The sequence below is a fragment of the Aedes aegypti genome, chromosome 3, assembly GCF_002204515.2.
Source record: "Aedes aegypti strain LVP_AGWG chromosome 3, AaegL5.0 Primary Assembly, whole genome shotgun sequence".
Lineage (NCBI taxonomy): Eukaryota > Metazoa > Arthropoda > Insecta > Diptera > Culicidae > Aedes > Aedes aegypti.
Window position 1 is genome coordinate 368,762,155 of NC_035109.1, and position 25,099 is coordinate 368,787,253.

General features: G+C 43.0%; 1 protein-coding gene across 2 annotated transcripts in view; it reads right to left on the reverse strand.

The window, feature by feature from the left end:
- Positions 1-7,831: 7,831 nt before the first annotated feature.
- Positions 7,832-25,099, reverse strand: part of LOC5575094 (helicase POLQ-like) — a 44,226-nt gene continuing 26,958 nt past the window's right edge. Inside the window, exons 3-7 of one of the 2 annotated variants that reach the window (XM_001661768.2) lie at positions 21,288-23,089; positions 19,945-20,040; positions 19,594-19,878; positions 19,402-19,536; positions 7,832-8,122 (exon numbers count right to left, since the gene is read on the reverse strand). In XM_001661768.2, coding sequence (XP_001661818.2) covers positions 8,048-8,122; positions 19,402-19,536; positions 19,594-19,878; positions 19,945-20,040; positions 21,288-23,089 — 2,393 coding nt within the window. In that variant the 3' untranslated portion in view covers positions 7,832-8,047. Of the gene's footprint in view, positions 8,123-19,401; positions 19,537-19,593; positions 19,879-19,944; positions 20,041-21,287; positions 23,090-25,099 lie in introns of those variants that run through there. The other variant, XM_021850281.1, reaches the window with a different exon arrangement.

A 25,099-nucleotide genomic window follows, 5' to 3' on the forward strand; every position in this document is an offset into this window, starting at 1 on the left:
GTATTTTGTTGTGATACGCTCATTGAATAGTGATTTGGCTATGGTCGGATTAGATCCCTTCTTAAGTCTATTTTTGATGAAATTGTCTACCAATGGCTCGCTGGCTCGCCAGCTCCTAGGTCCGATACGGTGGAGCTCAGCCACCGAGGGGAGCGTGACTCCAGCTACTGAATTTAGGATTCGGTCAGCTTCTGTCGCAAGGAAAGCCGGCGATCCATTACCTTTGGTGCGCTCAAGAAAACTAACGGCTTTGGTACCGATTGTAGTTGCTACCTTATAGATAAACGGCATAACTCCGGCTTCATCGCAAGCAGCTTTAGCAGGTGTCGATGGTAATAAGCCGGAGATGGTTCTTATTGCGTTATGGTACGTGGGACTTAGGATGCTTACAAGCTCATCAGAAGCTCTACAAGTGATATCAACCCCGTATAGAAGACGGCTACAGATGATCGCATCTGCAATTCTCAGTCGTGATCTTCTATCGCTTCTCGTTCGTTTATTTGATAGGATCTTCAACAGGTTCATACGATTTGCACAGTTTTTTTTGGTTGCTTGAAAGTGGGGTCGAAAGGATAAATTTCGGTCAAATGTGACACCAAGTATCTTAGCAAACTTCTTTGTGGGTATTGGTTTTCCTTTAACAGTGATAGGTTTTTGGGGTGGTCGATGTTTTTGGGCACATATATGCATTCTAACACATTTCTCTGGAGAGCTATCAAATCCAACAAGATCAGTCCATTTCACCACTGCGTTGACTGCGGCTTGCAGCTTTCTTCTAATAGCCTTTGGGTGCTTTCCGGTGACGACCAGAAGTATCTCGTCAGCATACACATAAATAAATATACCCTTAGGCAGAACGTCGAACACCCCATTCATAGCCACTAGGAATAAAGTGACTGCTATCACTGATCCCTGTGGAACCCCCGTTTCTCTGCAACCGGTTTGGAGCGATGATTTCCTATAATCACCTGAAATGTTCTATTTGTCAAGAAGTTTTTTAGGAAGGCCCGCAGATTTCCCGTTACTCCCCACTGTGTCAATTTCTCAAGCACACTAGGAGTCCATGCTCTGTTATAAGCTTTGGCCAAGTCAAGAGAAGCCATTTCGATGTGTTCACCGCACGAAATGGCATCATCGAGGGTTTGACCTAGAGTCGCAAAGTATGTTCCAGTGCCAAGGCCAGATCGGAATGCATGCTGTCGGTAGTCTAGTTTCCCATTTATATCTAAATACTCCATCAGTCTCCTATTAACCATCCGCTCCATGATTTTGGACATGCAGCTTGTTAGAGCAATTGGTCGATAATTTCGTGGATCGCTAGATGGTCCAGTACTCTTTGGGATTGGCACTATTAGGCTATGTCGCCAGCTTTCTGGAAAAGTTCTGGATGTCCATTTCTTGTTGATCATCTCGAGTAAGATTGCTTTGCAGTGCATTGGAAGGTTTTTGATCATGTGGTAGCCAATTTCATCCGGCCTTGAAGATGTTCCACAGCATTTTTGTAGAACAAATTGAAGTTCTTGTATAGAGAACGTTTGGTTGTAGCTTTCGTCGGTACCAGAGGGAATAACAAAATCTGCAATGGCTGTCTTTGCTCCTGAGTGGCGCTTTAAAAATGCTTCTGGGTACCGTTGAAGTGATGATAAATTGAAGAAATGATCAGCTAGTGCGTCAGCTATTATGGCTGGATCTCTAACGGTTTGGTTTATTATTTTGAGAGCTATACCATTCTTTGTCTTTTTACCCTGGATAGCGTTTACTTTTCCCCAAAGCTCGGCGGAAGATTGGGGATCGTTAATGCTGTCTTGAAATTCTGCCCAAGAGCGTTCTTTGGCTTCCCGTACGATTTGTCGACATTCGTTTCGAGCGGTGCGAAGCTTCAAAACTGCTTTTTCCTTGTCGGGGTGTTCTGCTGGAAGTCGTTTGGCGGCTCTGAGTGCCTTGCGTCGTGCTTTAACAGCCTTCTTGATGTCCTCGGACCACCAACGAAGGGCCCGGCGCCCAGGGTTAGGGCTGGTCTTCGGTATGTTAGTTTTTGCCTCATGAATTGCTTCAGTGAATTCCGTTATCGATTTTGATTCGGAATTTTTGAATGAACTGTTGATTGACGATTGGAATCCTGACCAGTCAGCTTTGTCATAGATCCATCGTGGTCGTCGAGATGTATTTGGGGGAGTCGTGTTAAGGAGAATGGTTATTGGGACGTGGTCATTTCCCATCGGATCACATTCTGCCGACCAGCTTATCCGATTCATTATGGTCATGGAGGTAAGAGAGATATCTATTGCTGATTCATGTTGGCCTCTCATAAACGTAGGTGACCCATCGTTGAGTATGGTCAGTCCATTTTGGCCAGATATTTCGAGCTCGAGCTATATTACCACGAGCATCGGTTTGACGGCTTCCCCACGCCTGGTGGTGTGCATTGCTATATCCTAGTTGGATTATTGGTTCTGGCAACTTTCCTATTAGTTGCTTAACTTGATTTTCAAGATCAGGTATATTTTGATTTGGGATGTACGGTGAAACTACTGTGAGTGGGAAAGGCCAAGACAATCGTACAGCTATAATTGGAAGGTTTGTGTCCAAGGTTATATTTGAAAATGGAAGTTCGGCTGCAGTGCCAATGCCTACGGAATGATAGATATTTCGGTTTATTTTAGTAATCCATTTGTACTTTCTCCCAAGTGTATTATCCATGCTCTCTGTTGTTGCATTATGAATTTCCTGTAATGCGATGATAGAGGGATCCTTGTCAACAACAATCTTTTGTGGATCAGGCAGATTGTTATAAAACCCATTCACATTCCACTGAAGGATCCATGCGTGCTGCTCACTGTTGCCGATGTTACTTGTTTTCCTCAAGTGATTACAATCTGATGAAGTTACACCGGAAGCGCGTTCCGGTGCGCTGTTTTCTGGCGGTGGAGATGAACAATCTGACTTTTCGGAGACGATAGCAGATCTTGAAACAGACCCACTGCAGATAAACCTAGATTGACTTACGGTAGCGGTATTAGATGTGCCGGTGGAATCGGAAGGAGGATCCAAGAGATTAACATTTTTAAATTTTTTTCGAGAAGCTGACACGCAAGATAGGTTTGATGGTCCCGCTTTTATCGAAGCTGAAGCTTAGATTTCGAAGTACGGCTGTTGGAGTCTGTGGCAGAGTGTCGTATTTCTCATGTATACCTGAATGAGCTACACACTTCGAAAATATCATGTAAATTTAAGTCTTCATAGATGCACATAAAAGAAGCGAATTATATGATTTAAATTTACGTCCATTCTTAAAATTACATGATACCAACAGAACAAAAAAAAAACGGCATGACGTGAAATCTATAATGATTTACTTTTACATCATGACGTAAAAGTAAACCTTTACAGTTTTCGCGTCATGCCGTGGGATTTGTTTTTCTCTAGGCGAAAAGGAACTGAAACACTTACCCTCTTATCAGAATCTACAGAAATTCTCCCTTACTTATCACACTGTACATTCGCTATTCAGCAAGATTTATTTTCGAAACGGACTGACATCTTCGACCATAGATTAATAGCTTAAGAGCACCTCACTTTCAAATTGCTATTTACATAAACTTGGCCCAAGTCGGGAATAATAAGTCCTTCTGGATGCCGTTATACCAATTATTCATTTCACTAAGAAGATGAAAACAGCAGGTACACTTTGATTATTAGTTTTGATTCGTTTGAACCATTCACTTAGAATAGGTTTTGAACAATTCTCCACCGGCATTCTTAGCAAGAACTGTATGGCAGCATAAACAAAAGCCAGAAGATCAAAACATTGGATTTGGTTCCATATCCGGATTTTTGCGGTCATCTTCATCACTACTGCACTCGTAAAATGATCACGCACTGCTGTTAATAACATTATACCATCACCGATTGTGAAATGGCAATCGAAAATTATGTGAAATGGAAACTTTCCAAAACAATTTCAAACGAACTCACTCCCGACGTCGTGTACCGGCCATGTTTGCAAACTGACTTGGTGGGTGCTATCGTCTGAAAAGCTGACTTTCATGTAAAATTACGATTAAATGAACATAAATATCAGTTGTGCTTTAAATTTTCATAGCAAAAACACCTGGTTTTGAAAAGGGGTCTTTATTTTTAAATAAATTTGTAAAACTAGGTTATTGAACATTGGAATATTATAATACGTCAGAAGACACATACATTTCAATTGTTTTTAAGTTTAAGACACAAAACATTTAAGTGTAAAGAGGTTTACGTCACCCGTAATTCTCATTATTTTTAAGAGTGTAGTGTGCCATGCGATATTCCATATCGCAGCTCACAGATTATGTGAGACACGAGATGCAGATACGTACAAAATATATCCTAGTGAGCGAGTCTCATGAGACATCTCGTGAGGCTCGTCACATGCGCTTACTAGGAGTACTTTCATGCAGTTATGTTTGCCTAGTACAATGACCCCAGGGAAGCATACGAATTCGGTCTATGCCTATGCTTCTTCGGTGGCCAGCCCAAGTTTTTCAATTCAGATTCTAGAATCTTAACCGCGTTGAATCACGTCAGTCCTTTGAAACTGCCTACGGGCAGTTTGATCCATACTTTAATCCCTTTTCCTTGCTTCTGAAACCTTCTCCTGCGAGGCTCAAATGCACTGTCACATTGAGATTTTCTCATGAGACGGCGCATGAGCCAGTGCAGATGTGATCGTTTGAGCTAGTACATTGCAACAGGAGATCTAAAAAAATGTGTCTCACCATAGCACGTGCTCAAGCGCGCGGTTATTTTTGTGCACTCATGGCAAGCTGATCTCAAGCTCTTGATGTGAAGCGCGTATACATGATGTCTGCGGTCAGTCAGTCTTTAGTACCCACTCCTGATTGCACTTCAATACCGGCAACACCAGCGGCACCCTACGATCTCAGGGATCCTAGAATCAGGTCGCGATGCTCAAAATGGATCGCTGAAAATAACAGCAGCGAAAATGGCCCAGCGCAAAACACCAAGAACAACCATAGGAAACAGAAACACCGAAAGCAATACGAGTCACAGAGTCTGTGGTTGGGTGATTTCTTTTGGTTGGGTTAGAGGCGCTTGTTCCTACTGAGGTCGTAGTTGGCATTGAGTTCTTGGAGTGGAAGCTCTTCATACTTTCTTCAGAAGAGAATCCTCTGTCTTTGTTTGATTCGTATTGCTTTCGGTGTTTCTGTTTCCTATGGTTGTTCTTGGTGTTTTGCGCTGGGCCATTTTCGCTGCTGTTATTTTCAGCGATCCATTTTGAGCATCGCGACCTGATTCTAGGATCCCTGAGATCGTAGGGTGCCGCTGGTGTTGCCGGTATTGAAGTGCAATCAGGAGTGGGTACTAAAGACTGACTGACCGTTGTTATAGACTGACTTGGTTCCATATGGGTGTAGAGCGTTTCGTACTGGTGCAGGCGTGAAATTTCACGGTCTTTTTCCTGAACAGTTTTTTGTAGCTGTTCCACTGTTTCGGTTAGCTGAATAACCCTTCGAGTTAAATCCTCTATTGTACCGTTCTTTTGAACCTGGTCCAACCTCTTGCCGACACTACGGTTTTGAACAATCTTTTCCAGTTCCGCGATCTTTTCGTCTTTCCGTTTCGAGTCATCCTGAAGTTTCTTAACAACGTCGGACATATCAGCAATCTCTTTATCCTTGCTCAGATTGGTAATTCTAGCGTATGATCGACTGTTTCCGGTGGCACCTTGTGGGGCCTCGTACTCCCTTCTGGCCTGGGGGTAAGAGTAGCCCATATCGATTCGGATATGCTGAATGGCAGTCTCTTTGCTGTAAACAGGACTTGAAACGGCGTGTCCGTTAGATTTGCAGTTCTCACAGAATGGGGGGTTCGTACAATGTGGTTTCTTGTTGGAGAATTCATCATCTTCGGCGTTTCGACTGTTGGATCCATTAAGGATGTTGTCCTCAGGATGCACTTGTGAGCATGTGCCACAAATTTGGTGGGTTTCCTGGCATCGCTTTCTTGTGTGTTCATACTCCCAACAGTGGTAGCAGAGCATAGGTGAGGGGTAGAAACTCCTGGTTTCGCACCGGGTCCAACCAAAATCAATGTGCTCAGGGATGACCGTACCGACAATGGACAAAATCATGGTGGGTGTGTTTTCTGGCACTCCTTTTTTGTATTCTACGGATGTCTCGTACCTCTTGACTTGCTAGCTGTTCCTTCAGGTAAGCATCCGAAAGTTCGACCAAATCATAATTACTAACAACACATTTTGTGGTGTTGAGTTGCGGATGTTCGGTAATCATCACTTCGGTTCCGTCGATAAGCCGACTCATTTTTAGCAGTTTCTGGAACTGCACGTTGCTGCGCACCTTCAAAGCGTAAGAAATGCCGCGATTCTCCTTAAAGGCCCCATCGATGGGTCCTCCGACACATTTTTCAACCGAGAGCCGTAATAGGAAAGGGTCATTAGGGTGGGAGGTATTTTCCCCTACTGCCTGCATTTTGAGGACTTGGAGTGAACCTGCGATACCCTCCTTGTCCATGTAGGTGGGCAAGCGTTGTCCGGCATAAGTTTCTTGAAACATGTTCTTCGGACTATTCCCTCCTCCACCAGGGCCCCCTGGGGCCCCTCTGTGGGGAGCGGACCCACTCCGCCGGTATGATGGTGTCTAAGTAATGCTTTCCAAAAAAAAAACTGGCGTTGGAACTCGGGTCGTTCTTTTAATTATGGTTATTCTTTTCGCACTATTCGCACTACACTTGCTGCACTTTTGTTCGAACGAGTATTGAATTCAAGGACACTTGCACTCTAACCGAGCTCGTTGACCGAGCAGAACCGCACTCGAAAATGTGTAGCTAAGTGAACACAATGGACCTTTGCACGTGTTCACTGATTTGAAGTTTGAGCGGTGCCGAATTCACTCGTTGCCATGGTCACGTAAATAACACGGCACCGCTCAAACGTCAGATAATGAACTCGTGCATCGGTCCATAGGCTGCGCACTACCTACTACCTACTCTATACGGAGTGATTGAAAAATGCGACCAACTGCTATCAAAGCAAGCTGGCAACTGATCTGATATTGGTTGTTCTTATAATCAGAATATTTTCTTACATGATTATATCACAGCATCCAAATTGGTTTTCATTTAGTTTTCTTTCTCTGCTCAGGAACACGGAACGGTACCGTTCTTACTCGCTTTTACGCATCATCACCAAGCACTTTGCGCAAGTAGAAAGAGTAGAGATGTGGTAGGTCGACTATCCCGTAATCAGAACGAGCATCGGAAGCATATACCTATTTGCTTGAAAGCTACATGCGAGCGCGCACGTAAAAAGAAGAACAAATCCATTATCAGCGCTTACTATGTATGCTGCTCACTGACTGGCGCTAACCGGATGAAATGCACATTGCACTTTTACCAAGCAGGTTGCTAAGATTCAGACTACAGAGGTGTAATCGTGGATTACTGTTAAAGGTGGTTACTTGGTCGAGTGCTAATCGATTTTTTCTTCCTTGACGATTTTAGGTCATTGAGAGATTGAAAAAACATGCACATTTTTAGTTCTTACGGGAACGACTAACTCAAGAGACTTCAAGCGGCTACAGTGCAGCAAAACAAGAGAGATAACAACCTACGTTAAGATTTCTATGCAATGGTCCGTGCGGCGCCAACTGGAGTAATTATATATGCAATTATTCATTGAATGACCCCTTTGCCGCTGCATCCAGAATGGTTGATCATCTGCATCAGAGGTTCGTTGCGCTGAGTCACATTTAGTAACGGCGGCTTATCAAGTAATGGACGGTTATCACATAAAATAAGCAACGCACAAGAGTTGGTATAAAAATTTCATCGTTTTTTTTTTCGATTCGATCGTCGTACGCGTACTCCACTGAAAGTTAACGAAAAAGTAAATAAATTGCATTTTGGTAGTAATAAAAAACTGGATGGCAAAATAATATAACAATTCTAGGAACGAAAAATAAGGAAAACAAAACTATAACTGTATTGCACCGAGTAGGTTTGGCATGATTCGAATGCCGATTAACGCCTAACTGATGGATGTGAGATGAAAATAGTCATCCATTCGATCCCGGAGCTCCTCAAATTCCTCCATTAGTTTGGCCTGCAAAAGATAAAATGAGAACACAAATTGATGTTTGGAAGCTTTGAAGATTGAACGTAGCATAGTATAGCATTAACTGACTGTACATGTCAATGGTTGCCACTCCGTGATTGATCAGCACTGGTAAGAATTGCACTTCGATCAAAATTATTAAAGGGATGGGATTTTCCGCATATTCTCGAAGTGCTAGCCAAGTCTTTACAGTCAGCTGGGAAGGGGAAGGAACGTTATTGTGTAATGATCGTTGCTTCTAGAGCCCGGGAATACCTCTGCATCTCCACAATTATCACGGGAAAGGTGTGGTTAGTGAGGAAGGAAAAAGATCTGCGAGTCACCTTTGATCGGTGATACGACTCTTACTTAAAACTAGTTTTCCATTTTTGTATCGCGATAAAAATATTTTGAAAAAAAAAAGTTAAAAAAAAGTCGACATAAATGTCGAACTATTTACAGGTTATTTTTAACAATGACGAAAACAGCAAGGTATATGTACATTAAAATTAAATGAAACAGGAAAAAGTCGACACTTATAGTGAACAACCATTCAAAGTTTGTTTGAAAATAACATAAACGAAGCTTTGCAACGATAAAAATGAGTTATCATAAGCATGAAACGAGCTCACCAGTTGGCAATTCATTCTCGGCTGAACACGAATCTTTTCGCACTCGAACAACGCGAACCGAAAACGGTTGGTCTTGATTCCGCCGCTTGTCCCACAGGAACATGCAACCGAATCAACAGGCACTACTCTGTTTAGAAGCTTTGAAGATTGAATGAAAAATGTGATTTTGAGTAGAATTGAGTAAAATTAAGAATTCTGTACGGGAGCTCGTGGTCTCATGAAATGAATCTTTGAATTCCGTGAGAGGATTGACTTAGAATGGTAATGACTTAATAATTTAGTTTTGATTTGATTTGATAGTTTTGATCAAACCCCAAGGATCCAGGGTTCACTCCTCATTTTTTTATTCACATTTCTTCGAAAACCGCTACAAATGTCCAAATGAGTCTTTTCAAGGTGCCTCCACATATTACTTCATAAATTCCCAAAATTATTTATTTTGAAATTTATTCAAATATTGTTCTGCTATTTCGCTAGAACTTTTCCAGTAATACTTCTAGAAATTTCTTCAACGATGTTTCCACAATTCCATGTACGTCTCTAGTAATTACTACAGGTAATCATCTTGTAGAAGATTTTTTTTGAAAATTCCAGGTATTTCCCCAAAAATTGCTTTACGGATTCATCAAATTATTTCTTCCAAAGATCTTCATGAAACTTCACAAATTCATCGAAACATTCCTGCTGGAATTGAACCAGAAGTTGCTCAAGAACTTCCTCTAGATTTATTTAATGGTTACTCCACAGATAACTTCAGAAATACTTCAAGACATTCCACCGAATATGTCTTGCAAAAAATCTAGGAACTAGATCGCAGGAAGTCTACGTAACGTGTCGGTGTCCTTAAAAAAAACTAATAACTAAATAAAAAAAAGTTATGAGGTATTTTCACGAGTTTACAAGTTTCTACTGGAACTTAAGTTAAGGTACCGTGGGGCAAGTGGGTAATGGAATTCGCATAGTTGAGATTCTTCAAATTCTAGAGACTTTAAATTGAAACAAATGAGGTCGTGTATATTTTTTAGCTTGACTCCCACCAAATATAAGCAGCATGCTGAAATTGATTTTTATGAAAAATTAAAGAAAAAAATACAGAAAAAGTTTTTGAAAAATGTCTCCTTACTTTTCACTTGCCCCAAAAGTGGGGCAAGTGAAAAGTTTACCGTTTTGAACAATAAATTCAAAAACAAACAGTTATATTCACGATTTCTATTAGCTTTAACATTTGTTAAGGCTTTCCAATGAACAATAACATAAGTAACATGTAAACAAAGAAAACGTTATTCTTTTCACATGAATTTTCTTCTGTTAAGTTATGTTAGTTGAAATGATTCGACAACATTATAACTGCAACATTTCCAATGTTAGTTCTTACATTATAGGACAGCAAATGCATTTCTGCTCGGTAGAATTTCCACCGCTCGTTATTTGTTTTTGAGAAAGTCGAATATGACGTCGGATAACTCTTCGGGAGAAATCAAACGGAATCCTTCAATAACGTATTTAAAATCTTTTTTATGTGGATAGACCTATACCCTATTTTTATGTTTTGAACAAGCTTACATAGACATTCCACGAGATTTCCGTGTGTTCTCTAATATTGCAAATTTTTCAGTCAACGTCTTCCTTTTAATTGGCTGCCCGAAGCAGACATATTAACCCTCTCTTTCCCATGGTAGCTCCAGAGCTCCACTAGTTTTCGACGAACTGGAGATAACCCGAATTAGATGAATACTTAGTAATAGTTACTAGAATATGTTTATATACTCATCAGATTAATCCAAAAGTAAACTAACTGTTTCAATATTAAAACTATTGATAAACAATCAATTTACTATTGAAAAACAACCAAACACTTTTTTACCGAATTCGAAAAATTAAGACCATTTGCAACATTGTTTGTTCAAGTACTTTTGATAAAAACGTTTTTTTCTTGAAGAAATAGTCGATCAAAGTCGTGGGAAAGAGAGGGTTAATATTGTAATGTTTAGCAACATCTTTTAGAGAAGTTCAATGATTTCTAATAGCTTTTAATGCTTGAGTATAGTGTTTCTTGAATTATCAGCACGTTATGTTTTTCTATGATAATTGCGAACCATGGTTACTTATGGCTACTTAAAGAGAAAACTCAAATTCAATCTCTAATGATAAACTTTTCACTTGCCCCACCTGAATTGAAAAATTGACAGTGTTTAAATTTAGTGATTTTTAGGTCTACGTCGAATTAATTCTAAAACTTTTTTATTACAGTTAGAAACTGTCACAGAGGACAACTAAGAAATGGTACAGGAAATTATTTTCCGCAACTTTTTTCCACTGAAAATATTAAAATAAGATTGTACGCCGCCAACTTGTTACAGAGTAACAGTTGACAGGTTAACAATTTTTCACTCTATTATGCAAAAATGGCTGAAAAATCTCAGAAATCTGTTACCTATCGTAATGTTCTCAATGGCCTCAAAGGTTTACGCATGATTTTAAAACGTTAATTCACATATTCATTAAAATATATCAATTGTTTTCACTTACCCCATTTACCCACTTACCCCGCGGTACCTTATATAAGAATACAATTTTTCAAACAATTTTCAAAAATCCAAAAATGCTTCAAAAGTCATAAAATACTTTTCTTATATGCGTGTTATGAGTTAAGGTTTAAGCCAAAAATAAAATAATTTTGATTTCCGAGCTACGAAAAATTACACAAAATTCCAAAGTGTACCCTGTCTAAAGGCGGGGTTGGGTATTAGAGGGTTAATAAACCATTTGCGACGCAGTCCAAGTCTTCCCCGGCTTCGTTTTGAATTTGCTGCGCCGCATGCACCGTGTTGTCCACGGCGTCAATTAATTCCATGATGGCCTTTGCGCTGGGGCCCGTGGGTTTCTTGAATCTGAAGAGCCTACTGAAATATCCCTCATCGGCTATTCGCTTCTTGTAGAAGCGATTTTCTAGCTTGGTCCAAGCCTCTGCGAAGCTGGACCCGGAGTTTTCCAGCGCTTCTACTGAATTGCGCGCAGGCTCGAAGTTTTCACCTCGGTAAGTGGTCGGTTGCTGGACGGTCTGGTCCAGCATCGAATTAGAAGACCCGCTGACAGGAGCTGGTTTAGTTCGGATTTGGACCGGACTCCAAGATTAGCCCGGATGAAAGTTTAACTACTTCCAAGCGTTTTTGTAGGTTTTTTCAAGTCCTTCAGGTGCCGCATAATAACTTTGTAGATCAGGGACTAGCCCAACTAGTAATCCAGACAAGTAATCACCAAGAATCAGTATTATCATTAACCCCAGAAATCCTCCAAACAAAATCCTGCTGAGAAATATGCCCAATATTTTTTTTGATCCGGCTTTTTGCCATCCTCTATGAATCTACTAAGAATTTCAAGCCGCATATTTTTAGAAGCTACTAATACCTTATTAGCAATCTACTAATAATCTCTTCAGTGATCTCTCTGGAAGAACTTTCTAGAAATCGTTCAATTATCGATTCGATTTCTGTTCGGATTAGAATTTTGCCGTGAATCTAAATGGATTCTAGCAAGCATCTTTCTAAGAACCTTTCTAGGAATCCCTAAGTACTTTTCAAGAAATGTTTCAAAGATCGATTAAGATTAACTATTTCTCTACCAACACACCAAAACTTCTTAATACGAGTGAACAATTTGTGAAAGAATTCCTAAAAAACCTGTGAAGTAGTTTCTGAAGGTTCCTCTGGAACTCTGGTGGTGAAGCAGCCGATCTATTACAGCAGTTAGCGGAGCTTGCTAAAAACTTCCGGCAAACGCAGAATGAGATCGAGGAGTGTCAATCCGGAGGCGCTACTACCGAGCAAAAGACGTCATTGAAGGTTATGCGAGCCAATTCAGGGGCCACGGTCAGGACGATGACGAGTTTTCAAACCCCAGTGACCGAACGATGGCCGGTTCCTGCAAAGACCTCCGTGAAGCGATGCAGATGCTGTTGGAGACAAAGCGAGCCTTATTGTTGAGTCAATCGTCGGCGAGTAAGAACGTGATGCAGATTCGAGACAACATGAACGCAGCCGGTGATGACGAACAATTGTTGAACCAGGCACCGCTGAACATAAAACTTCCTACGATCAGTGTGCCGATTTTCCACGGGGACCGAAAATCCTGGAGATCTTTCAAGGACGTCTTTGACACCACGATTCACAACCGAACGGACGTGAGAGACTCGGTGAAAATGCAGTATTTGGCATCATTCCTTGAGGGTGGCGCGAAACAATTGATCAATTCGTTTCCTATTTCGGATGCCAATTACGCTGAAGCATGATACACTTAGACAAACTTTTACGACAAGAAAAAGTTCACTGTTTTCGCCCTCATCCGTGAGTTTGTCGACCAGCCGGAGATTCGCAGTGTCACTTCCACCAGTCTACGCAAAATTGTCACTACTTCTGGTGACCTCCGGCAGCTGAATACATTAGGGGCAGAATTCAACACTCGTGATCAGTGGCTCATTCACCTTCTATTGGAGAAGTTAGATGGTGAAACGCGTTCTTTATGGGCACAGAAAATCGTAGATGCTGAGAATCCTACATTTGAAGATTTTCTTAAATTTCTGGACAATCGCTGTGACGCGTTGGAGACGTGCACAGCATTCAGCAAGAAGGCAGTAGCATATGACGTGAAGAAAGGTGCAGTAAAAAAGGCACCTCAGTCGGAGAAGAAAGTGCATGCACTACATGCTGCAACAGAAGTGAAAAAGTGCGCGAAATGCTCTAGTGAGCATCCGATCTATCTTTGCGATGACTTTAAAAAACTAAATGTGCAGTGCAGACGTGAATTCGCACAGAAAGCAAAACTGTACTATAGGGCAAACGCTCCCTTAGTGGAGGTAGCTCCAATAGTGGAGGTAGTGTGTTTTGGCATGTTTCGCGCTAATAAATGATTATGTGATATTTTTGTATTATGTACGATGCGAAAATGATACAAGTAATCGAATAATATTCATGAAATTTAACCGTAAAACTATTTAAAACAATTATTTTGCTTAATTTTTTTGCTCCTTTGCACCTATAGTGGTGCATCAGTACCCATAGTGGAGGGTCCCATAAGAAATCAATGGTTTGCGCCACTAAAGGAACCATCTTTAAAATATACCTCCACTAAAGGAACAGTGTTCCTATTATTGGTGCAAGGCTTTTTGCAGGGAAATTTCAAATGAATCGTGATTTTTATACATTTGAATGATAGAAGGATTTGAGATCTATCGAATGATACGTTAAAATCATATATTTCATGATCTTAACACCGTGTTTTAGCAGTTTTCCCTTAGGTGCACCACTAATGGTACACTTGCCCTAACCATCTCATTCAGTGAAGATGTGTTCATCGAAATCAGTGTGCCATAACGGAGAATGCAAACAGCGACATCACACGCTTCTGTGCACCAAGGAGGTGGTGCAGGATCAACCAGCCGATCGAACGAGTGACGTGCAGCCTCAGGCTCAGCAAACCGTGCAGCACCAACCATCAACTCGATGGTAGCTCAAGTGCCTGCCATATCTGCGCCCAAGGTATCAGTTCTACCTACGGCTTTGATCTGTGTGAGAGCAGCAAACAGAAAGTTTACGAAGATTCGTGCATTGATCTATTCTGGTTCAGAAGCGTCGCTGATTTCAGAGGCTAGTGTCAACAAGCTACGTCTGCCACGATCCAATGGGAAATGTGTAGTTTCCGGTTTGGGCCAACAACAAGCAGGAACAACGCATGGAGTTGTAGAGCTGGTAATAGCAAACCGGCTCCGTGAGGAGGTGATCCTTTGAACGAAAGCTTTTGCGATGAACAAGCTCACGTCAACGTTGCCGTCACAGCACCTGAGTCTGGAATCGAGTCTTCTAAGTGAAGAAGTTCAGCGCAATCTTGCCGACCCGGAATTCAACCAGCCGGGTCCAATTGACGTCGTTTTGGGCTCCGATGTGTTTTTGCTCGTACTTAGAGCTGGCCAAGTACGAAATAGTTCTTGTGTTCCAGTTGCCCAAAATACAATCTTTGGGCTTGTCGTGTCTGAAAATCAAGCAGTTTACACGACTGGTTTGCAGAGCAACTTTACAATCGTTAATTTGCACACGAAGTTGGATATCAATCGATCGTTGCGTCAATTTTGGGAGCAGGAGGAGGTGCTCAAGCCACAGCAGCTTACTCCTTCTGAAGAGAAAGCGGTCGCTTACTTCAAGTCCACCGTGTCACGAGATGAGATGGGTCGCTTTGTCGTGCGACTTCCGTTCGACGACTTAAAGCCGGCTCTGGGTGAGTCGCTTACTGCTGCAATGAGACGACTGAAAACGATGGAGAGACGCTTCCAACGAGAGCCTGCGTTTGGCAAACAGTATTCGGACTTCATTCGAGAGTATTTAGCCCTGAACCATATGAAAGAGATACCTGCTGGTTAAATCGGCGTAGACGTCAGCAAAAGCTTCTACCTGCCTCACCACGGGGTGGTGAAGTCCGAAAGTACAAAATTGCGCGTTGTTTTTGACGCCTTTTGTGCGACAGGATCGGGAGTGTCCCTCAACGATCGATTATTGACAGGACCTTATGTCAACCAGGACCTCTTCTCCGTCTTTCTACGTTTTCGGATGCATAAGATACACGCTCAAAAAAGAATTCTGAAAAACGTGAACTGTCAAAAATACACCATGAACTACCACAAATGGTCACATAAACATGATCTAGTTCACGGTGTATTTTTGTTGTTGACGAGTCACGTACGTAGACGATTTCCTATCTGGGGCCTAGAATAAGGAGGAAGCGATCCAGTTGAGAGGACAGGTGGTTGAAATCCTGAAGTCAGCAGGCTTTAACTTGCGTAAGTGGTCCAGCAATTGCGCAGAAGTCTTGGAGGAAGTTGATAGGACAGACTAAAATCCTGTGAACGTAAAACTAGCAGAGCATTCGAATGTTGCGAAGGCCTTGGGCGTTCAGTGGCTTCCTGAGGAGGACATCTTCACCTTCCAAGTTCATCTTCAATTGGACAGTGTGAACACCAAGCGACAGTTGTTATCGGACGCTTCAAAACTGTTCAACCCATTCGGATGGTTGTCATCTGTTACCGTTGGCATCAAAATACTATTCCCAGTTTAGTGACATTTCCTGGGACGATCCATTGCCTGCAGGGATTGAAGAATCATGGGTCAAGGTCAAGCAGAATCTCAAGAAAATCGAAAAAGACCGTATTCCGCGCTTCGCTGCAAACTACGACGGCAAGGTTGAACTTCATGGATTTGCAGTCGCCTCCGAAGTGGCGTATGGAGCGGTGGTGTATACCCGAACAAGAGACCATGAAGGAAACAACGTGGTGAACTTATTAGCAGCGAAAACTAAAGTGGCACAGATCAAACAAGTTTCGTTGCCACGACTTAAGCTAAGTGCGGCGTTATTGCTGGCAGAACTTATGGAGCGTATCACGGAAGCAGTATCGCATCTTACCGTGGAGCATTGGGCGTGGACGGACAGCACGATTGTTCTTCAGTGGCTTTCTGCACACCCACGTAAGTGGAAGACGTACGTGGCAAATCGTACATCCGCAATTCTCACTTACTTACCTCGTGAACGTTGGAACCACGTCAGCACCGCAGACAACCCGGCAGACTGTGTATCTCGTGGTCTGACGCCCGATGAACTTCTGGAACACCAGCTCTGGTTCCAGGGACCATCCTGGTTGAGTATGGATGAGGTGAATTGGACAGTACAACAGAACCCTCCAGCGAACGTTGAACAGCCACCTGAGGAACGGACGGTTAAGGTGATGTACAATGTGACACAGCAGCACAACAACTACTATGCGGAACGGATTATTCTTGAGCGGCGCTCAGAATTCAGTCTGGTAGTTGGATCACTAGCGACGTTCGCCAGATCACTGCAAGCTTGGAAAGGCATGAAGTTTGATTCTGGTCTGACGCCAAACGAACTTCAATCAGTCAAGATGAAACTAGCACGATTGGCTCAAGCGGACGTCTTTAAGGAGGAGATGGATTTGCTGGCCAGAGGAGTAGTGCTTCCGGCCAAGAGTAAGTTGTCAGCTCTGTACCCATTTTTGGATAGCAATGGTACAATGCGTGCTGCCTGCAGAACTCTCCATACGCCTACGATGTGAAACACCCGATCATTCTGCCGCGAGATCATCGAGTAACGGATCTACTGCTGCGGGAATTTTATCAGCACAACCTTCACGCGGGGCCAACACTGCTAACAGCTACTGTAAATCAGCAATACTGGATGATCGGATTGCGAACAGCGGTACGTCGAACAGTTAGGAATTGTGTTCGTTGTGCGAGGCTTAAGGGACAAACTGCGAGTCAACTGATGGGTTCATTACCTGCGTCGATAGTGATGGGAACGCGTGCCTTCGTCAATGTCGGCGTTGATTATGCCGGCCCTTTTGCGATTCGAGCTTCATGTGTCCGTGGCGTTAAAACAACGAAGGTTTATCTTGCGGTTTTCATGTGCATGTCAACTAAGGCCGTGCACTTGGAGATTGTCAGCGATTTATCCACCGGTATGTTCATTAGTGCTCTCAAGCGGTTCATTGCAAGGCGAGGTTATCCGTGTGAAATATGGTCCCATCACGGAACAAATTTTGTTGGATCCGATCGTTATCTGCAGGAGCTTCAGGACGCATTGAAGAAAAACAGCAAGCCAGCTGAACAGTTTTTGGCTAACGTCGGCATCAAGTGGATTTTTAATCCACCTTCCGCTCCTCATCGAGGAGGCATTTGGGAAGCGGCGGTAAAAAGCGTTAAGAGGCATCTCATTACGGTTGTGGGATCTGATGCAACCACCTACGAAGAGCTGTTGACCATACTTACTCAAGTAGAGGCATGCCTCAACTCACGCCCCCTGTGTACACTTTCCAATCTTACCGATAGCTATGATACCTTGACGCCAGGGAATTTCCTAATAGGCCAGCCACTCAACTTGATTCCGGAACCTGACGTCTCACGTATTCCTACCAATCGTTTGGACATGTGGCAACGAATGCATAAGCAAACCATCGAAGTTTTGAGGCGTTGGCGCGACGAATATTTAAGTAGCCTGCAACCTCGCGCTAAATGGCGTGCCAGCGAACAAAACGTGAAGGAGAATCAACTTGTTCTTGTGAAAAACGATAACACTCCGCCCGCGCAGTGGGAGTTAGCGCGAATTTCCGAGGTACATCCTGACTCCACTGGCATTGTGCGCACCGTAAGGTTACGACGAGGACAAGCTGAATATCTACGGCCAGTTCAGAAGATCTGTCCCTTACCTACGGATTGAGGCGTATTGCCTCAAGATGGGGGTGGATGTTCGGGCAACATTGCCCATTCGTTTCACATAACAAAAAAGCACCTGGCAACAGGAGAAGAAAACAAACCAACTTTTGTAACAACAAAGTTCGTAATAAATTCGAGAAAGCAAGTCGGAATCAAATTTACATCCGTGTCTATTTATTGGCTTTTTTCCGGTTTACTCCGCGATATTCTGTGGTGTTTGTCGATTTTTAGTTCAAGGTCCAACAAAGGTTATTGAAGAATGCATGGATATTTTCCTTATAAATAACTATAAACAAAGAAGCTTTTGGAAGAATCTCATGGAATCCAGGAATTATTATTTGCTGGGAAAATCTCAAGAGAAGTTTCCAGAGGATCTTCGTGATGTGTTCCTGGTCATTTTTTTTTTAGAAATCCTTGAGAATGTTCTGCATGAATTCATTGAGGACTTTCTTGACTAATGACTTAAAAAACTAGTCAGAAATTTGACAGAATATTCCCCGGAAGAGTTTTTGACGATATTTCCAGGATATTGTGTAAAAGGGTTTTAGAAACATTTCTTGTAAAAATAGCTTGAATAACCACTGATATGGAGGTATTTTTTGTGAAATATGATTTCCAAAATTCATAATGAATCTTTGAGCTGTTTAGTGAGGTATCTATAAGTAATTGAAAACTGATATTAGTTTTATACCAATTACCATACCATTGTAATAAACCTCTTTGATTTTTTTTAAATAATTACTGTAGGATTCTTAGAAACATCTCCTGAAGTATAAATAAGTGAAAAATTTACCGAAAAAATCTCGAGTGGTTATTACATAAGGAATCAACTATGAACTGCTAAAGAATTTCCTGGAAAAAATTCTGGAGGAATACCTCAAAGCATCTTTTGAGAAAACGCTGGAGGAATTTCTAGACGAATCTTTTGCTAAAGGTATCTTCTTTTGCTAAAGATATCTTCAGAAAACTTTCTGGAGGGAGCCATCAAAGTGCAAATCCGTTCTATGATGTTCTTCTTCTTCTTGACATTACGTCCTCACTGGGACAAAACCTGCTTCTCAGCTCAGTGTTCAATGAAAACTTCCACAGTCATTAACTTCTTTCTTAGCCAAAGTTACCATTTTCGCATTCGTATATCGCACGGCGAGTACGATGATACTTTATGCCCAGGGAAGTCAAGGAAATTTCCATTACGAAAAGATCCTAGACCGACCAGGAATTGGAACCAGACACCTTCAGCATGGCTTTGCTTTGAAGCCGTGGACTCTAACCACTCGGCTAAGGAACGGCAAATGTTGAACCATTTTAATTTCCCATTTCGACAAGAATTATGTAACAAAATTTGTTGCAGCCGCGTGATCATGTTTCAAATTGTATCGCTACCTACCTTCGCCGATAAAATCAACTGATTCGCCGTCCGGTAGTTCATGTGCTGGACCGTAGACACCAGATCACTTGATTTCGCTTTCGCTATCGAAGACAAAGAGGTGTATCCGGCTCGATAAAGTTGCCGTGCCCGTCCCTGTTGAACAAACGTGTTAGCTCTATACTAAAACTGTTATGGGAACTTCGAACTTACAATTTTCACCGCCGGCAGTTCCATCAGAGGGATCAGCTCGGCCGTACAGCAATGTGCCAGCCGTTGCACCATACGTTTCAGCAGCGAATCGAATGCCCAAAATTCCGGCAGCTGTTCGCAGAACCGCTGTAGACTGGAGGCCGTCGCGGCCGCATTGGTCATCAGGGTCTGCACCGAGCCTGCGTCCACGGTGAACCTGACCGCCACCTCCTGCGGTGGGATGAGATTCCAAAGGTTGTACACGATCAGAGTTCGGAAGAAGCGTCGCAACAAGTTCATGTCTATCTAAAGATGGAAAGATTGAGGATTATGTGGACGCGATGTAAAATGAGGACGATGCGTTGCTCGTACCTTATCTAACCGTCTGCTGAGGATCATCGATATCGTGTAGTCACTGATGAAAAATCTTTTTGCAATCCTAGTCTCTTCCGGCGAAAGCTTGTTGAACTGTCGAAAAGTGATTATGAGATTTATTTAGTCACTGATACACTTAAACCTCTTTTTACGACGAGTTATAGGGAGGTCGTAAAAAATAATGTTTTTTGGAAACTTTAATCTCTAGACGTGGAAGTACAGACACAAGATATTCGGCAAAGATAAAGAATCACGCAGAGAAATATATTGTAAATTCGAACGAAATCTATATAGATTCAACAAATTTTATTGTTGACTCACGGCTTATCGGCAATTTTTGTTGACTCAATGATAACTTCTATTTATTCCTACAAAATAAATTGTTGTTTCTAAAAATGTCTCAAAATAGCCAGCTGTCAAAAACAAAAAGAAATGCAATTGAAACAAAAAAAATATTTGTTGATTCTAAAAACACCCCTTATTGAAGTAACAAAGAATGTGCATTGAAACAAAAAACAATAATATTGTTGTTTCTACAATTCTGTTAATTGATATTACCAAAGCATTACATTGATTTAAATATCATTTTTTATTAACATTCCTACTAATTCAATGCGCAAGTAGCTTTACAGATTATATTTCAACATTGAATTAGTGTTTCGAATTAATAGGTGTAACATGATATAGTCCGGTATCATCGCCACTGCTAAACCGACCGACAAATTTAGGAAATTCTAAAAAAAATAAAATTTTTAAAATAAATAACTTGTCTTGCAATCTCATCGTTTGTTTTTAATTACCTATAGCATTCCTTCTTTTCGCATTCACACCGCCATAACTATCATGAATAGTAAAATCATTTTTGTCAGCATTTTGTCATATGATTACTAAAATAATATTGTATTTAAATTAAACTACGACGGAAAATGTATACTCACCAAAGTTATTCCAGCTACCCGAATATCCCATCGACACTTATTTTTCAACTTTAAGCAAAATTTTTTCGCCTCTAACTTTCTGATTATTTCTTAAATACAAAATGGCAACAATAAAAAAATGTTTATTCAACAAAATGATATTGTTGAAACAACAATTGTCATTTGTTGAAAAAAAAATCGAGCATCAATATTTCATTCGACACAGAATTTTGTTGTTTCAAAAATATGCCGAATTAGAAACAAACTAACAGATGGATTGATTCAATTCAAACAAGAATTGTTGGTTCTAATAATCGCGTTCTTAGATTCAACCCTACAATATTATTCTGCGTGATGGATTGGGTTTTTCCAATATGGCAATTGGTTTTCAAACTCTGTACTACCTAGGTATGAAGAACTTACGAATGAAATGAAATCGTCTTCCTTCGGTCGAATTTCACCGCCGTCCTCCATTACGATGACCCACAGCAGGTGCAGTTCATCATTGACATAGAGTCGTTCGCCGACTCGTTTCAATTCATCGTAAGCCCGCGTTGCTCGTTCCATGTGGAATCCAGCCCGAATGGAAGCCTTCCCCAGTAGATTGACCTCCAACCTGGAGTTCTTCTTCACAATCTTCACCAGTTTACCGTCTTGCGAAGAACCTTCCAGCCCTCGGCGAACTTCCAGCTCACGGAAACCGTTGCCTCCTGGTTCAAAATCGTACTGGGTCTGATCGGTCGCATCGAACTGTACCGTCATGTTCGCCGGATTTCGCAAACAACCGTCGCTTTTGGCCTTGATGGCATTTTCTTTGTACAAGGCGGTGATCGCGGCATCCGTGACACTCCGGAGGTTTACTCCCAATCGCTCAGTCTGGATGGCCAGCAGGGTTTTGGCGACAAACTTTAGGACGTCGTTCCGAGTGGAACAGATGCCTAAACCGATTGCACTGAGTATTAGGTTCTTAAGATGTATGAAGTTATCCGCATGAAGTGAGGAGTTCGCTTCGTCCATCGGAGAGCAAAGAAGGTTGCAAACCAAGGCGATGTCTTTTTGGGCACAGATCAGAATGCTTTCGCCGCCTTCATTGCCGAATCCGGCCCGACCAGCTCGACCAACCATTTGTTTGTACCGACTTAGGGTCAGGAACTCGGTGGCAATGTATGGCGATCGTATGATCACCCGTTTGGCCGGTAGATTAACTCCGGCAGCCAGGGTGGAAGTGCAAATGATGAGCGAGAGCACTTTCGCCCGGAAAGCATCCTCAATGAGTTTTCGTTCGTCGAAGGTCAGTCCGGAATGGTGGTAGGCAATGCCTAATCGGAAGGCCGCTGGCAACAAAGTAGCCGTCGATCCGTCATTTTCGAGAAGGTCGATCAATGTTTTCCGCTCTGGGGCACGATAGTCCGCCACTCGATCCGGCAAGTGCTCAATCAGAAACGAACATAGCTGTTCACATCGACGTTTCGTAGGACAAAAGATCAGGCAGGGATCATTCGGGATAGTTTCCATTACTAGGCCAATTATATGGTCCGGATCGATTCGGGTATCCGTGTCGGAATATTTGTAATTAACCGTTCGCTTGTTAACGAATGCTTCCTCCAAAGTCCGAGCGCCGTGCTTGATCTCCAACATATCGCTACCACATTTCACAAACTCTTTCAACTCCACCGGCCGGAAGTCCTGGCTGAAAATGTCCGCCGACATGAACTTGGCTATCTCCGCCAGATTTCCGATCGTGGCACTCATCCCGATGATCTGAATCCCGGCCTGGATGGCTTGCACTTTGGTGATCAGCACTTCCAGGTTGACCCCACGATTGGGTTCACCGATCATGTGCAACTCATCTATGCAAATCAATCCTATTTCGTTCGCCCGATCGGCCTCGATCAGACTATCCAGCAAGACCAGTGCCTTCTCGATAGTGCACACGAAGATGGACTGCTTCCTTCGGCGTTTCCGGGGTGGAATCATTCCCTTGCCACCGCTGTATTCCTCCACGAGGAACTGCGTGGCCACGGCAAAGGGCGACAGGGCGGCTAGCTTTTCCTGGGCCAACGACACGTACGGGACGATGAACATTACGCTGCGATTCCGGAGCAGTACCTCCCGGAACATGATAATTTCGGCGACCAGGGTTTTACCACCGCTCGTCGGAAGGGCGTAGATCAGATTCTTTCGCTCGACGATGGCCGGCAGCGAGAGGCACTCTTTCTGCCAATCTGCAAAGACAGATAAGAAATTTATTAGAACAAAATTTAGGGAAGATTTAAAAGGATTCGAGGTTTATAAATGGCTGGGCATGACGTACCATTGCTACCTCGCGTACCTGCAGGAATAGAATAGACCCCTTTGTGTAGTCCTTAGTCTCTTGCTTGGGAGTCGACGTGGCGTAGTTGGCTGCACGTTCGCTTCATATGCGGATGATCATGGGTTTGATTCCCAGCCCCCCCAACACAACTTTTCGTCAAGCTGCATGAAAACGACTTGGCACCTTGCCCCTCTTCTAGAGCATCTGCTCTTAATGATCCTGATCACCGGCAACCAGACCAATGGCAATGAAAATGGACAACTTCTCATCGTTCCCTCCTGATGGACTGACAGGCAACAAACGCAAACAACATCTATGCGTGATCTTCACTCTACCTGCGTGCAGAGGTAAAGAAGCATCAACGTCGCGGTCAGATCCAAAAATAAACCATCATAGTAGTAGTAGTGTGTATTCAGGTACTGTTCAAGTGTTCAGATATCAAACTGTACTCAGCTGGCGTGATGCCTAATGGCGAATTCAGCTTAATAAAATAAATAAAAAGGAAAAAAAAAATATTAAAAAAAAAAATTGTCTTTTGCCCAGCAACTCCTATCCCTACCTCCTCGTGGTACTGACTTTGGGGAAGATCGGGTAACCAACCCCCGCTTTTGCAAACCTGGAGCGTCTGTACTCCATGTTAGGAGCGGCTCACAACAGCGTCTGTTCCCCATGTCAGGGGCGGCTGATCATTGTCCGAGTGACAGAGAAGGATTCTAAGCTAAACTGCGCACTATGGTCCTCCGAACATTTCAGGGGAGTGGTCCTCCGGAAATCTAGGGGGTTGGTGTCAGGCCCTGCAAGCCAACCGTAAAAACACATCAGCACAGGAACGTCAACGAGATAATACGGACTGGAACAATCGGCAAAGACCACAGCGACGGAAGTGGACTAGCGATTGGAAACTCGGTACGTGGAACTGCAAATCTCTCAATTTCATCAGAAGCACACGCATACTCTCCGATGTACTGAAGATCCGCGGTTTCGGCATCGTAGCGCTGCAGGAGGTGTGCTGGACAGGTTCGATGGTGCGAACGTTTAGAGGTAATCCATCTACCAGAGCTGCGGCAACACACGTGAGCTGGGAACAGCTTTTATAGTGATGGATGATATGTAAAGGCGCGTGATCGGGTGGTGGCCGATCAACGAAAGAATGTGCAAGTTAAGAATCAAAGGCCGATTCTTTAACTTCAGCATAATCAACGTGCATAGCCCGCACTCCGAAAGCACTGATGATGACAAGGACGCATTTTACGCGCTGCTCGAACGCGAGTACGACCGCTGCCCAAGCCACGACGTCAAGATCATCATAGGAGATTTGAACGCTCAGGTTGGCCAGGAGGAGGAGTTCAGACCGACGACGATTGGAAAGTTCAGCGCTCATCGGCTGACGAACGAGAACGGCCTACGACTGATAGTTTTTGCCGCCTCCAAGAACATAGCCATCCGTAGCACCTATTTTCAGCACAGCCTCCCGTATCGGTACACCTGGAGATTACTTCAGCAGACAGAATCGCAAATCGACCATGTTTTGATCGATGGACGGCACTTCCACTTCTCCGACATAACCGACGTCAGAACCTATCGTGGCGCTAACATTGACTCCGACCACTACCTGGTGATGGTGAAACTGCGCCCAAAACTATTCGTCATCAATGATGTACGGTACCGACGCCGGCCCCGGTACAATCTCGAGCGGCTGAAACAACCGGATGTCCCCAAGCGCACCATCTTCAGGCAGCGTTGCCGGATGAGGGCGAGCTTGATAAGACCCCTCTTGAGGACTGCTGGAGGACAGTGAAAGCAGCCATTAACGACACTGCCGAAAGCATTGGCTTCCATATATTGGAGCTCAAGAAACGATTGGTTCGACGAGGAGTGCCAGGAGGTTTTAGAGGAAAAGAATGCAGCGCGGGCTGCAATG